We start from the raw sequence: 14,039 nt of genomic DNA on the forward strand, positions 1-14,039 counted from the left end.
ATCATCTATCTAATTAATCAATCAGCCAAAATTAACTCATGCATACAAAGAATTCAATTTCCCATTTGAGATTGGAGTTCAAGGGCAGTGTACTATTAGTTGTAAACTAGTCAAAGTTGTACAGGTCATGCTTGCAGTCAAAGAAATACATATAGTAATTTTGCAATCCAAATTGGTGAATTTCCTTATTAAAAGGGGCATAATTCCCAAGGGAACAATGCAAGGAAATAGGGGCTTGGAGGCTCAAAATTTTAGCTATGTATAGGCCAAGGTCAGTCAGTCAGGCAGAGGATAGAAGATAAAGGTGTAGGTTGAGCTTAAGCTTGAGCAAAGTATATTGTATTCATCCATATTCTTTGATTAATGAAATACATATAGTAAGGGGTTCTGAGCTATTTCTTTCCCCTAGATAAATCTCTGTGTATGTGTGTTAATTCTTGATGCATGTTAATGATTTGTGTTCTTGATTGTGATTTTCTTTCTATAGATGAGTAGAGTAGCTTCAAGTCTTGTGATCTAGTAAATTTCATGAGAAATTTTGAATCTACACATTAATTTATACATGGTATCAGAACAGGAATCACAATAGAGAAGATAATTCAAAGTTTTCTTTGTAGGTGGATCAAATTTATAGGATCAATTCTTCAGAGCTAGCAGGATGGATTTCTATGGACTAAGACTCGAGTATGCCCTTGAGGGTAGCTCGAATTATGTTTCTTGGAAGGACAAGATGGAGGCAATGTTGGAAGATAATGGGCTGAAGGAATTCATAGATAATGATATCCCAAAGCCTCCAACATCTGATGCTCAAGATCTAGCAGAATGGAAGAAGTGTGTAGCAAAGGCGAGGAGGACCATATTGGAGGGAGTTAGAGACCATATTGTCTCAAATAACCATGGAAAGGAGACTCAATATGAAATCTGGCAGGCCTTGAAAGATTTGTTCAAAACAATACTGACCATAGGAAGCTGGCACTAAAGGACAAGCTTCGAAATATCAATATGTAGAAGGGCGACACAATTCTATAGTACCTCAATAGGTTCACACAATCTCATCATGAATTTGGTCAAGTTGGTGTTACTATAGCATAGGATGATATGGTAAGCCTAGAACTTATAGGCCTTCCCAAGAGCTTTCACAACTACTAGTATCTGGTAAATGGGAGGGAGAAGTTACCAAATTGGGAACACCTTTGGTCCAATTTGGTACGGGAGGAGATAAAGCGAAACACTAGGGACAAAATCAAATCCAAGGGTGATGATGAGGAGAATTTTTCCTTGGCCAGAAAGGAAAATAAAGGGAAAGGGAATAAATCCCAATCCAAAGCAGAATCGGGTCAAGGGGGCAAGAAGAAATACTTTTCCAAAATAGTGTGCTTTCACTGTCATGGACTGGGACATTATGCCACGAAATGTTGACACAAGAAGGAAAGCAAGAAGACCGTAGGAGCAGAAGTGAGTGAAGCCTTGGATTCATACTTTGAACTTAATTTTACCCTCATGGCATGCATGGCAAGCACAATGATGGGTAGTGTGTGGTATATCGACAATGGTGCTTCATTCCACATGACAGGAAACAAAGTTTTTTTTAGTGAATTGGAGGAGAAGGATCTGCAGATGCACATTGAGATGAGAGATGATGGAAGGTATAGCACAACCAACATTGGTACCGTTACTTTTCAGAGGGATTCTGACTCCCCTCTAAGGTCAAGGATGTGATGTATGTATTGGATTTGAAGAAGAATCTAGTTTTTGTCGCGATGTTGGAATACCATGGTTACATTGTGATATTCAACAAAAGAAAGGATTTCTTGACATACATCAACATTGGACAAGTGAAGCATATCAGGGTTTTAGTGAAAAACCTCTACAAATTAGATGTAGAAAACTTTTCAACATTGAGCACAAAAGCAAAGAAGGTGCAGAGTTGAGATGTCAATGAATTATGGCATAGAAAACTTGGCCATTTGCATCATGGTTCTTTGAAGATCATGCAATAGAATTCTACAGGCCATCCCAATGGAGCTCTAGAGAAGCGAGATACATGCAAAGGGTGTACCTTGGGGAAGTACACAAAATCCACCTTCAATTATTGAGATAACAGGCTGCATGTAATCCTTGAAAAGATCCACTCTAATGTATGTGGACCTTTCTCGACAGTCTCCACTGCCAAGCACAGGTATTATGTTATATTTGTGGATGATTTCTCATGAAAGTGTTGGATCTAATTCATGCAAAAGAAAAACTTGGTATTCTCCAAATTTATTGAGTTTAAATCACTTGTTGAGAAAGAGGCTGCTAGGAAAGCGAAGGCTCTTAGGAGTGATAATGGTGGTGAATACGTGTCGAATGAGTTTAAAAAATTTATGTGTAAAGGAAGGCATTGGACAGGAGTTGACAACACCTCATAACCCACAATTGAATGGGGTGGGTGAGAGCAAGAACATAAGTATTGTGGGAGCATCATGGGTGATGTTGCATGAAAAAATCCTACCTCTAGACTTGTTGGCTGAAGCATCCAACACAATTGTCTATTTGCATAGTAGGAGTCCTCACAGGATCCTTGGCATGAGTACACCAGAGGAGGCTTTCTCAGGGAAGAAAAAAGATGTGTCACACTTTGGGATATTTGTGATGTGTGTGGAGCCTAATTATATTCTTTATTTATAGGTACCGTTGCACTGGACCCTAGTTCCTAATGGGGTGGAAACACCACCCTCTTAATCGCAGTCAAGGCGAAGCTAAAAATAGATGAAAATTTTCCTTGTAAAATAATGTAATTTCATAGTCAATCTGAGTCTTTTATTAGGCGGATGATCTGATGGTAGAAGTTATGTTAATTTATGGATTTTTTTCCCTAGAAGGCAACCCTTTTTTTATATGACAGAATTGTATTATGTCTATGTATTATTTTTCTAAGCGAGAAAGAGAGAGGAGACTATGTGAGAGTGAAGAGGAAATTACAACATATCTGCTATAGGTTGTATCTCTTCATTTTTCTTGATAATATAAAAGGAAGGAATAACTACTTCTCCATGGACATACCCCAAATTGGGTGAACCACGTATATCTATGTCTCTCTTGTTTTATGTGCTTTTTGTGTTTGTGTTTCTACAATATTTTATGTGTTCCATTGCTCTGTAATATATAATTTTCTAACACTTTGGATCATGAGTTTACTTTCATGTTTCTAAGGAAGCAAGGAAAAATGTCTTGCCAACAACATACTTCGACATCTTTGTGGGGTACATTGATACACCTCATAACTATCGGGTGTACTTACCATCTCTCAGGATGACAGTGGTCAGATGGGATGTGAAGATTGATGAGGAGAAGGCAATGATGTGTTCTCTTGAGAGGGAGCTTTAGTTGCAGCCTGATCATGAGATTTTGGCTTCAAAGGAAGAAGCTCAAGAAGTTATGGAGCAACCACAAGCAGAGGAGGAGACAATGGAGACATCCACTCAAACAAAGACATCCAGAGAAGGAAGGAAGAAGACTAGGGAAGCTGACAAATTATTGCATGATGCTAGAGAGAATGTGGGAGAAACCACATCACAACACATGAAGAGGAGGTCACCGGATCGGTACACTTGGTACATGGCTCTAATGAGTGAGCTAGTTGAGATAGAACCATCCTCATTTGAGGAAGCAGTGCAACAACTAGTGTAGTTTGATGTGATGGTAAAGGAATATGATTCCATTGTCAAAAACAGTGTTTGGGAAGTGTTCCCAACACCAATAGACAAATTAGTGGTTGGTTTGAGATGCCTTTACAAGGTAAAGCATGCAGTAGATGGGACCATAGAGAAACATATGTCTAGATTTGTGGCCAGGGGGTACTCTCAGGTGGAGGGAATTTACTATGAGGATACCTTTTCTCCAGTAGCAAGGTACCCATTCATCAGGTCAATTATAGCACTGTCAATGTAGATGGGTTGGAAGATCCACCATATGCATGTATTGAGGAGGAGGTGTATATTGAACAAACAAAGGGGTTTGGGACTTTTAACACAAATTTGCATGTGTGCATACTCAAGCGAGTGTTGTATGGACTCAAGCAAGCACTACAACAAAACCAGTGATTTCCGCCAGATTTAGCGCCAGATTTTAGTGCATTTTTTTTGTAATTGTGATGAGCAACCTGGCGCTAAATCTGGCTCTATTGTACAATTTTTAAAGCGTCCTTTTTTGCACCTGATTTTGCATCCTTTTTCACGCTAGATTTTGCATCATTTTTTACACCAAACTATGCATCATTTTTTGCGTCAAATTTTGAACCAAGATTTGCATCTTATTTTATGACAGGTTTTGCTTCTAGTTTTGTGTCATTTTTTGCATCTATTTTTCATTCTCTTTTGCTTCCTATTTTGTGTCATTCTTTGCTTCCATTTTTGCACCATCATTTGCATCAAGTTTACACTGTATTTTGAATCCAATTTAACGTCTTTTTATGCATCCATTTTGTGTCAGTTTTTGCATCTAGTCTTACGCTAGGTTTTGTATCTAGTCTTACACTAGTTTTTGCTTCTATTTTTGCACCAGCTTTGGTGCCTATCTTTGCACCATGTGTTGAATTTGATTTAGCACCAAATTTTGGATCCATTTTTGTGCCCATTTTTGCATCTTTTTTTGGACCATTTTTTACATCCACATTTACGTTTGATTTGTCTCCATTTTTCCCATCTCATTTTGCACCATATTTTGCGTCATTTGTTTCATCCAATTTTGCATCATTTTTAACACCATCTCTTGCATCTAATGTTACATCATTTTGAGCATCCAAATTTGCATTTATATTTGCATCTTATGTTGAGTCATGTGTTGTGTCCACCTTTGCATCTTATTTTGTGTCTAATGGTACATTCAATTTAGAGTCATTTTTTACGTCTACTTTTGTATTTGTTTTTGCACCAAGTTTTGCATCCAATTTTAAGCTATTTTATGCCCCTTTTTGCACCATTTTTTTGTGTCTACTTGTGTCCAATGTTGCACCATTATTTACACCGACTTTTTCATCCAATTTTGCATTTTTTTGGTGTCTAGTTTTACATCGTTTTCACCATCCAAATTTGCATCTTTTTTTGCCTCATTTTGTTTCCACATTTGCATATAATTTTGTGTCTGAGTTCAAGCCTAAATTTGCATGTGATTAGGAATCATTTTTTACATCCAATATGGCATCCTTGGTTTCACCTTTTTCCAGCCCCATTTTGCATCTTGTTTTATGTCTTTTCTTACATCTTTTTTTTTTCCTTTTTTGCACCCAAGTTTGCATCCCAAATTTACACCATTATTTGCATCATCATTTGGCATATTAATTTGTAACGTTTTTTGCTTCTTTTTAACGCTCAACTTTGCATCTTATTTTACATCTAGTTGTTGTCTTTTTTTGCATCTAATTTGGTGCCCATTTATGTGTCCTTGTTTTTGCCCAATTTGATATCCTTTTGTATGCCATGTTTTGTTCCCTTCTTTGTGTCAACTATTGCACAATTTTTCACTTCTAATTTAAAACACTTTGTATGTCAATTGTTTGCATTTTGTATTAATTCCTAATTTAACATCGAATTTTACTTTCAATTTTGCATCCATGGTTACATCCGCATTTGACTTCTTATATAGAGTATATTTTTCTTTACATATATGACCCCCTTTATAGATTCATAGTGAAATATATGATAGTTTCTAAATATCATTAAAGCAGATATCACAATTCAAAATCATTTGTAAAGAAATTTAAGAGAAATTGACAACATCCATCCAAAAAAATAACAATGTGTCATTAACAATTTTCAAAACATGTATAAAATAGCAACATAATACTAATAAAATCAGTATTATTTTTCATCAAAACAAGTAAAATTCAAATATGATTAACAAATCAAAATATTTCATGAATATCGTTATTCTACGATAAATTAACAACATACATAAATCAAACTCATCGTATGATTACAAAATCAAAATGTCTCATTGATATAGGGTAAATTCACAACACCCATCTAAACATAACAATGTCATTCTACACAATAATTTCTTCATAAAAAACAATGCATGTGCATGCCTAGCTACCACCACCATGATCATACTCATGATCATCTTGACCATCCTCATTACTCTGATCCATGTCATCACCAACACCGCAACTATCATCATCATCTCCTCCTTCAGCACCATCATCCTCATCCTCATCCTCATCATCTCCTTATATATGTTGAACATAATTTGGATCATCGTCTTGGCAATCATTACCTATAGCATTCTGACAAAAAAAATCAATATTACATGTTAGTATTAATTACATAACACAACGCATGTTTTTGTTATACAATGTTAACCATAAAATGAGGTAAGATATAATATCTAATAGTACTAAAAAATAAAATGAAAATATGGTTTAAAAGTATATTGGAAATCCAACTAAGATTACATACCATAGAGTCCATCCAAACAACAAATTCAACCCATCTCTTTTGCTGCAGCACCTCCTTTTCCAAATGATTTGGAGGTCTTCCATATTTTAGTTCCTATCAATCAGTAAATAGGGAGAAATTAGATAACAATGACTTTCTTCTAGTACAAAATTTATTAAAAAAATATCACATGTTTAATATACTTACAAAGGTTGTTATCAGTTCTTTTAAACCTTTCTGGCCACTACGATGAGTGACTTTTGTCTTGGTTAACCTCGCCTTGGATGCCTTGTCCTTAAACATAAACCAATTCAATTTATTTTCACACAAATACATGTCTAAGATACTTATAAGTATTAATACATTCTAAATAATGTTTAATGAAAAATTCAATACCTGAATGCTCTCATTGCCGGCTTTTCTTTGTGCATCCAACTTCTCATATGATTTTACAAGTTCTTTCCATACTTTAAAAGGTATGTCAATAGGTCTTTGTTTCAGTCTTTGATCTTGAGGTATTTTTTTAATTTTTCTTGTTTGGTTAAAAATTTTGGTTAAAAAAAACCGAACAAGTAATTCACATCAATGGCATGGGGACTATATGGATATGTGTAAAAAAATGGCTATAAAGAAAACATCCAAAAAACATATGAGCTCTCCCTTTGATGGTCACTTGGGGCATATGGCTGGAAAGGAACAACTCCATTTTCGAAAATCAAGGACAATCCTTTCTCAAAGTCCTTCCTAATATTTGCTCCAAATGTCTTAAAATGAAAAAAAAAATTCAAACGTCATCCTTAAACGTCTCCCTTAAATATAACGTTGGACCATAAATTCTTCACTTTTATTGTTATCGGCTCTGGAATGATTTTTCTATATGCAATTATATAATGAAATATGTGTGCACTAATGAAAAAACATTGAGTTTCATTTTTCATAATCACAAACAATGAAAAAAGAATCACACGTAACTAGCATCATTTTGGAAATTTTATATTTATTAAAAATCTTTAACATGTTCTCCTCCCATATCTCATAAAAAGGTGTGAAATTTTTTATATACTCTCCAATAAGCACTACAACAAAACCAGCAATTTGGAGGTTTTACACTAAGTTTTTCAACATCGAGCTTACTAGGGCTTGCACCACCGAGGTTATTAGTAAGAATCTCATGAGGTTTGCATAGCCATGATTATTAGAATCAAAATAGTAGGATTTGCACTAAAAAACAGTTCATAGAGCTTTCCTGCTGGGGATAAAATCACAAGTTCAACTTCTGCAGTGCAGAGCACCGAGAGCTCGTAAGCTTTCTTCAGCAATCCACCTACGTTTGGAAAATGTAGCCTGCCTGCTGGCGATGTTCTCAATCCTCTTCCTCTGCATCTTTCCCCTCACTATTCTTGTATGTCCTCTTTCGTTTTTCCCTCCAAACAAACCCTCTCAAATTGAGAAAGCAGAACAACTCACTCGATGAGAATCCGAATGCAATTATCGCTTCTAACAATAACCCAATACGATACCAGAAGTGATTACACAAAACCTCATTGACTCTTCATTTGTTTGGAAAAGAGCCAAGCATATACTTCTGATGAGGGTTTCCGTCTCAAGTCTGGCTCGCAGGACGTCGCTTAGTCAATTGCGAGAAAAGTTTTCCACCTGCCTGTCACATACGGTTTGTCACACTATATATTAAAATAAGGTTGATCATACTAACAATAAGGTTGTATAGTTTAAAAGGAGGGCTCTCCTGACTGCATTTGGTTGGTTTATAGAAAAGATTGCTGGAATGTGTAATGTGAATGCTCTGCTAACTGTTTTTTAAGCATTTGGAAGTATTAAAACCCCCTAGGATAATTAATGTAAGACCTGTTAATTAATGTGTAAAGATGGCTATTGTCCTTGGGCTACCTTAGTTGTTCGTGTTTAGTGATCTGTGGTATTATGACTCCTCAAGTCACTATTAAACCATGAGAACCATGCCCAGGCAGACTAGTGTGACATTGTGGATGAGAACCAAAACTAGACTCCTATAACCTCCTTTTTCATCCTTTAAATTGCAGAATTAACTGACTGTTCTAGTAATCGTTCTTGAGCACCTGAAGATGTGCACCCTAAATAATAAGAATAATACCCTGTAACATATGAATAGTCCATCCTGTGCATGTAGGATATGCACATGAGGTCCAATAAAATCACTAACCAGAATACCAGGTGTTATTAAAGCCTCTACAGGGTAATTGCAATAGTTCTTCATTTCTTATTACAAGAGTTTCCAATAGATAGGTTTTGAAACAGCAAAATTTGTTCCATAGACATTGGTTACATAAAATTACAAGTTCCAATGCTCGAGGAGAAGTCTTAGCTTACCCATAATCTCCCTACATATACTTGTACAAAATTTGTATTGATCCCACCATATCAGAAGGCCATATACTCTGCCCATTGTTTTCTTCTATCTTTTGTGTTTTTTCAAATATACCATTTCAATTGCTTCACTTGACAACTTTGTTTATTAGACAAACACAATGTCAGGCTTGTCAAATATTAGCTTCTTTTTATAGAGCTCTACCCTTATTTTCTGGCTTACCTCTTCTAGTATTCGAGGTTACGATCTTCATGACATTGTAAAAGAGAAAAAAACGTTTTATTGACTTCTGGTGTTGGAATTGTAGCATCATGCTTTGTTCCCTAAAGCCTTCACAACCTTTTTAGATGTTTGGGGCCTTTCGAGTCCTAACAAGGATTTTTCCGACTGCTTCCAAGTTCCGTCTGCACAATCCTTGATAGACTTATTTGTTTTTTAGTTATCTGGGTGCACGATAATCCCATTCACATGGTTTTTCATGCTTCTGCTAAATTGTCATCCACAAGTGATGTTTTCCACCAAGAAAAGCATGTGTTATTTTGGGCTTGATGATTAGGCATGGAATAAGGGGCACCGGTTCAGCCTCTCTTCTCGATGCATATTCTGGTAAGAAAATGGGACAAATTTTCTTGTGAATGAAAATTGCAATCCCTGTAGTCTTGAAAATGCAAACCTTGACTATAATGGGTCCTCTAGATGGAAATAGGGCAATATGTGTTCTCCTTATGCAACATCGACATATCAGTGATTTTCAGTTTGCCCTATTCTCAGGTGGGTGATATGAATTCCTTGTATATGGCTGTTGACAATCAAGTGACCCTTGCATGTTTACCCCCCATGATGTACATTCAGTTGTAACCTAGCTTGGAGATTAAGCTAATCCAGATCCACATGTTTTTACCATACATTTGCTAAAGAACCTTTCAACTTGTAGATAATTCACTATATCTCATCCACATGTAGTCAACTTACTGAAGATTAATTAACTTTCACATTCTCTTGTTGAAGAGAGTTTGTGCTCGTCCATGCATGAGCTAGATTGGAAATATTATGGAAAGCTCCTAGTAGTCTCTGTCCATGCATTCTGATTTCTATCTCATGAAGGTGTTAGATCTGCGTTAGCTATCCAAGACTTCGGTTCATCCTTTGACTTTGTTAAATTCAAACTTCATCTTATAATTTTTAATACTATGTATTGGGAAGTGTTCTCTCTCTGATCTGATTTGTGCAAAACTAAGAAACAGCTATGAGAAATTACTAATTAGCCTAAGGTCACAGCTAATTACTCCTCTGTTTGGACTGTCATTTCTCCAGTCAGGAGGGTGTCCCTCGTGTTCATGCACTTTCAGCACTTGGAAGCATATGCTTGGTCAATATGAGTGATCAGCACAGAAAGTAGTTTTCATTGATATATGTGTAAGCATCCAAGGACACAAGAAACTTATAAGATCAAATAATATGCAAAATCCCAGTCCACGACCACCAAATATGAAAGAAGAAAAGATGGTTGTGCACTTTTAAGTGATAAAAAATCTTCAAAGTACAGGCACTTAGGTCATTCACACTACTGCAACATACAACACTGTTCAACCATCGAATTTGGAGAGCTGTAAAGAAACTGCATGGTCAAACTCCATCACTGTATTAGTCAAAAGATTGTTTGCATCATGGAGATAAAATATGAGAATGATTGCAATAGTATGCACTGCACAGAGATGTAGGCAGCAATGAGAGAAAGGAAGGATGGAAGAGAACGTTGACTGCTCACTGAGAAAACTCTAGAAAATAATGCCATTCAGTGTTCTCTTATAGCTCCCCAAATTCCCAAAGGTGGGTGGCCTATTCATGCAAAATCTAACTGTTGTTGAGTGGCTGAAGTGAGGAAAATGCTGCAAAATTGCCCGATAACAACCATAAATATGGCTTCCACTAAACCATTGCAATAAGTGGCTTGATCTCTTCATAAGTAAACAAAAACTCATGCAATCAGCTAGAATTCCATTACTAACTAATTTGTCTCAACAAATAAGAATTCCAAATCAGCTTTCTTGTTCAATAATAAAGTTCCATCTCACATGTAAAGTTGCAAACTAATCAACGGGGTCAACTTTGTCAAAAATACAAAATAAACATTTCCCAAACTTCAAGTTTTCCAAATTTAACAAAGAGGAATTTTAAAATCACCCAAATTAAGTTAGGCAGCTCCTTTGCACCTCCTTTCTAAAAATGGTGCCAAGCCGCCCACTGAAAATAGAACTGGAGTCATGAAAAACCACTTTTAGCTAACTACCAGATGTACCGAAGGAAGGGCACCTAGGGTATTCCTGATAGGATTTCCTTATACCTCATAGGCAAACAACCATTGTCCCTTCTATAGATGAGCAGAATAAGTGCTTGGTTCTCTACACTAAATAAAGACAAAGTATAGTACTTATTGCTGACAAAATAGGATTTAAATCGCGGCTCAATTGCTTGACATTCAACTGGTCACAGAATTGTAGAGTGCATAATCATAAGTGATGTTGCGAGCCTCATTGCTCAAAGTCTAAGGGTCTTGCGAGCCATAATCACAGCCATGTATGGCATATCTTGTGATTATGGCATTTTATGAGGTCAATTCTTGTGAAGACATTTCAGTTTATAATAAATTTTGAACCTCAACAGAGTTTTGGCAAGACCTAGCTGAGCTAGGACATCAACAACACAGCTGATATGAATGACATAATCTAGCCTCAAGAGGGAGCCTCTTTTGTTTCATCACTCTAACAATCTATGAAGTGGTGGAAAGCATAACAACTTCCCCTTGAATATGACACCTAAACTGAGTACAAATCCTAAATGATGCAGCCCTTGGTGCATGTCTCTCAAAGTATCGATATTTCAAATGTTGAAAGCTCTTGTGCCCATTTGATATGCATTCGATTGCAGTTCCCCTAAAGAAAGAATCTTATAAAGGCGAGGCCATGGCCAATATGTTAGCCATATCCATTGGAGTTGCCATTGCTTGACAACTTTAGTGTGATCAGTCCCACCATGATTCACATGGGCTTCTACTCAACACTGGTTGTTGGTATTGTAAGAGTCTTCAAGCTCGTTGAACCCATAGTATTGATAAGTGTATTCTTTGGGTCTCTGGTTTTCAAATTCTGCCTATGTTTTCCTCTCAGTATCATTATTTCAAATGCTGAAAGCTCTAATTCCCATTGCTGTGTATTTGATTGTGGTTTCCCTGAAGAAAGAATCTTATAAAGGTGAGCCTGAGGCCAATATGTTGGCCATATCCATTGGAGTTACTATTTCAGCTTATGGGGAGGCCAAGATGAATGCATGGGAGGTGATTCTCCAGTTAAGTGTAGTTGCATGTGAGACTACCCAATTGGTTCTCATACAAATTCCACGAACATCAAAAGGGATTAAGTTGAATCCCATCACATCTTTGTTGCTCCTTGTTGCCTTGTTTTTCTCAGCACCCCCTGGGCCTTAGTAGAATACCCATTTCTGATAATCAGGGTCTCTTCCTTTGATTTGGATTACATGACATTTCTGCTTGTGCCTTGGCTCTTAATCTTGCAGTGTTTCTTCTGATAGGAAAGACTTCAGCCTTGACTATGAATGTTGCTGGTCTTGTCAAGGACTGACTGCTCATAACATAATCTTTGTCTGTAATAAATGAAAAGGTTACAGTCATAAACTTGAGTGGGTGTGGACTGGCTTTTCTGGCTGTCTGTTACTATAATCATTTGAAACTTCAAGCTCTCAAGTCCAATGACAACCAACCAAAGTACCTCAGCAGTGCAGCTGATGCCAATGATGAAGGAGAAGGTTTGATAATGACGAGTGGGAGATTCTCAATCAGAGATTTAGAACCAGTAGAGAAAAATCAAACTCAAGCTTCAGGATTAGGTATTTAGATCATTAATATTGTCTTGTGCTAGAGATTACTGTTCTTGGATTGGCTCCTCTATGCCCAGATCTATTTGCAGGGAACAGGCCAGTCATTCACAGTGAAGAAGATAATGACAAGATTAGTGTATAATTATGGACAGGATGGTGCCATGGTGCCAACCTAAATCTCAAGTAAGGAGACATCTGTTCATCAATTTGTCAAGAAGCATGGCCTATAATTCAATTGCTCTAAGCCTATCACTTCTTCCACCTGTCAAATAAATTGTTTCCTGTTTGTTTAGTTGACTATGGTTCTAATAAATATACTATTGTTTGATGTAAAAAGACAAAACAAAACAAAAAATATGGAAAGTTGTGACCCCATTTTCTAACTACAAATTGAAATCGGATTACCATAGTGACCACCTCTGCTTATTGGAATCAAAAAGGGGGTGGGTTATGCACAATCCTCTGTATCATTTGCTATTACCAGAGATAATTAAAGCCACCCTAAACTCAAGTCTTAACTATGATGATAGGGTGTTTGGGGAGGGGGATCCCTTACCAACCCACTATAATCTGCACAAAAGCATCCTAAGAACATATGCAAAATCAACCCTTCAATGAAATGATCCAAGAATATAGGTACTCAAACATTGATTTTATCAAAGAAAAATACAAGACAGAAAGAAAAGATCATAACAAGGATTAGAAGAGTCTAAGAACAGTGCTCACTGTCTACAGAGCCAAGACGAATGCAGAAGAGTTCTTCCTTCAGTTCCCCATCTGAGAAATCAGTTGCATGCCAGACCCAAGTTTTATCACTACCTGCGTGCTCCTGAAGTGACATTGGGGAATGAACTGCAAGGCAAAAAAAAAAAAAAAACATAATCCAGATAATAAGGATCAACACAAATTCTCGGCACAGAAAGCCTCTTAAAACTTGGACGTAAGATAAGCTATTACAATCTCAGGGGGGAAATTACACAAAAAAAAAACAAACAAACAAATTTACATACTTAAATGGTTTGCACATATTTTCAATGTCTTGGATTGCCTCATCACCATCCGAACCTTTGTAGTATCCTTGTGCTTAAGAAACTTTACTATTCCTACACCACACTCCTTCCATTGATTCCCATCCTTTTCAAACCTGTACAGCTTCGCCTTCCTGCAAGATCAAACATATAAAAAAGAATGGGAATATTAATAAACAATGAAACTGCATTAGGATAATTTTAAGAGCCCATGGCATCCATTAGAAGTAACGTCCGCAATATCCCACCATATCAAATGCATTCAAAGATAAATTACCAACGAACTATTAAAAACACAGGAGATATTCCTTAACATTACCGAAAAGGATCCCACAA

At 36.6% G+C, this 14,039-nt stretch overlaps 1 protein-coding gene and 1 long non-coding RNA gene across 2 annotated transcripts; both read right to left on the bottom strand.

Annotated features, from left to right (window-relative positions):
• Nucleotides 1-5,840: 5,840 nt before the first annotated feature.
• On the bottom strand, nucleotides 5,841-8,694 carry LOC149244696 (uncharacterized). The gene is made up of 3 exons (XR_016246761.1): nucleotides 6,624-8,694; nucleotides 6,438-6,530; nucleotides 5,841-6,265 (listed from the first exon to the last, which is right to left on the bottom strand). It is a non-coding gene; the product is annotated as an uncharacterized LOC149244696 (long non-coding RNA).
• A 1,576-nt stretch (nucleotides 8,695-10,270) lies between these two features.
• On the bottom strand, nucleotides 10,271-13,813 carry LOC149244697 (ran-binding protein 1 homolog b-like). Its single transcript, XM_089374965.1, has 3 exons — nucleotides 13,686-13,813; nucleotides 13,402-13,527; nucleotides 10,271-10,670 (listed from the first exon to the last, which is right to left on the bottom strand). The coding sequence occupies exons 1-3, from the start codon at nucleotides 13,732-13,734 to the stop codon at nucleotides 10,636-10,638; spliced, it is 210 nt and encodes a 69-aa protein (XP_089231091.1). The 5' UTR covers nucleotides 13,735-13,813; the 3' UTR covers nucleotides 10,271-10,635.
• Nucleotides 13,814-14,039: the final 226 nt, after the last annotated feature.

Source organism: Pinus tabuliformis, chromosome 8, assembly GCF_031772625.1.
Source record: "Pinus tabuliformis cultivar Carrire ecotype Pingquan chromosome 8, CPIR1, whole genome shotgun sequence".
Taxonomy (NCBI): domain Eukaryota; kingdom Viridiplantae; phylum Streptophyta; class Pinopsida; order Pinales; family Pinaceae; genus Pinus; species Pinus tabuliformis.

Excerpts from the sequence above, each read along its gene's own strand:
- LOC149244697 (XM_089374965.1), bottom strand. The coding sequence starts at position 13,734 with ATGGTGATGAGGCAATCCAAGACATTGAAAATATGTGCAAACCATTTA. Across the intron at positions 13,528-13,685 it reads AATATGTGCAAACCATTTAA|TTCATTCCCCAATGTCACTT; the intron begins GTATGTAAATTT and ends TTTGCCTTGCAG. Across the intron at positions 10,671-13,401 it reads TCGTCTTGGCTCTGTAGACA|CATTTTCCTCACTTCAGCCA; the intron begins GTGAGCACTGTT and ends GCAATTTTGCAG.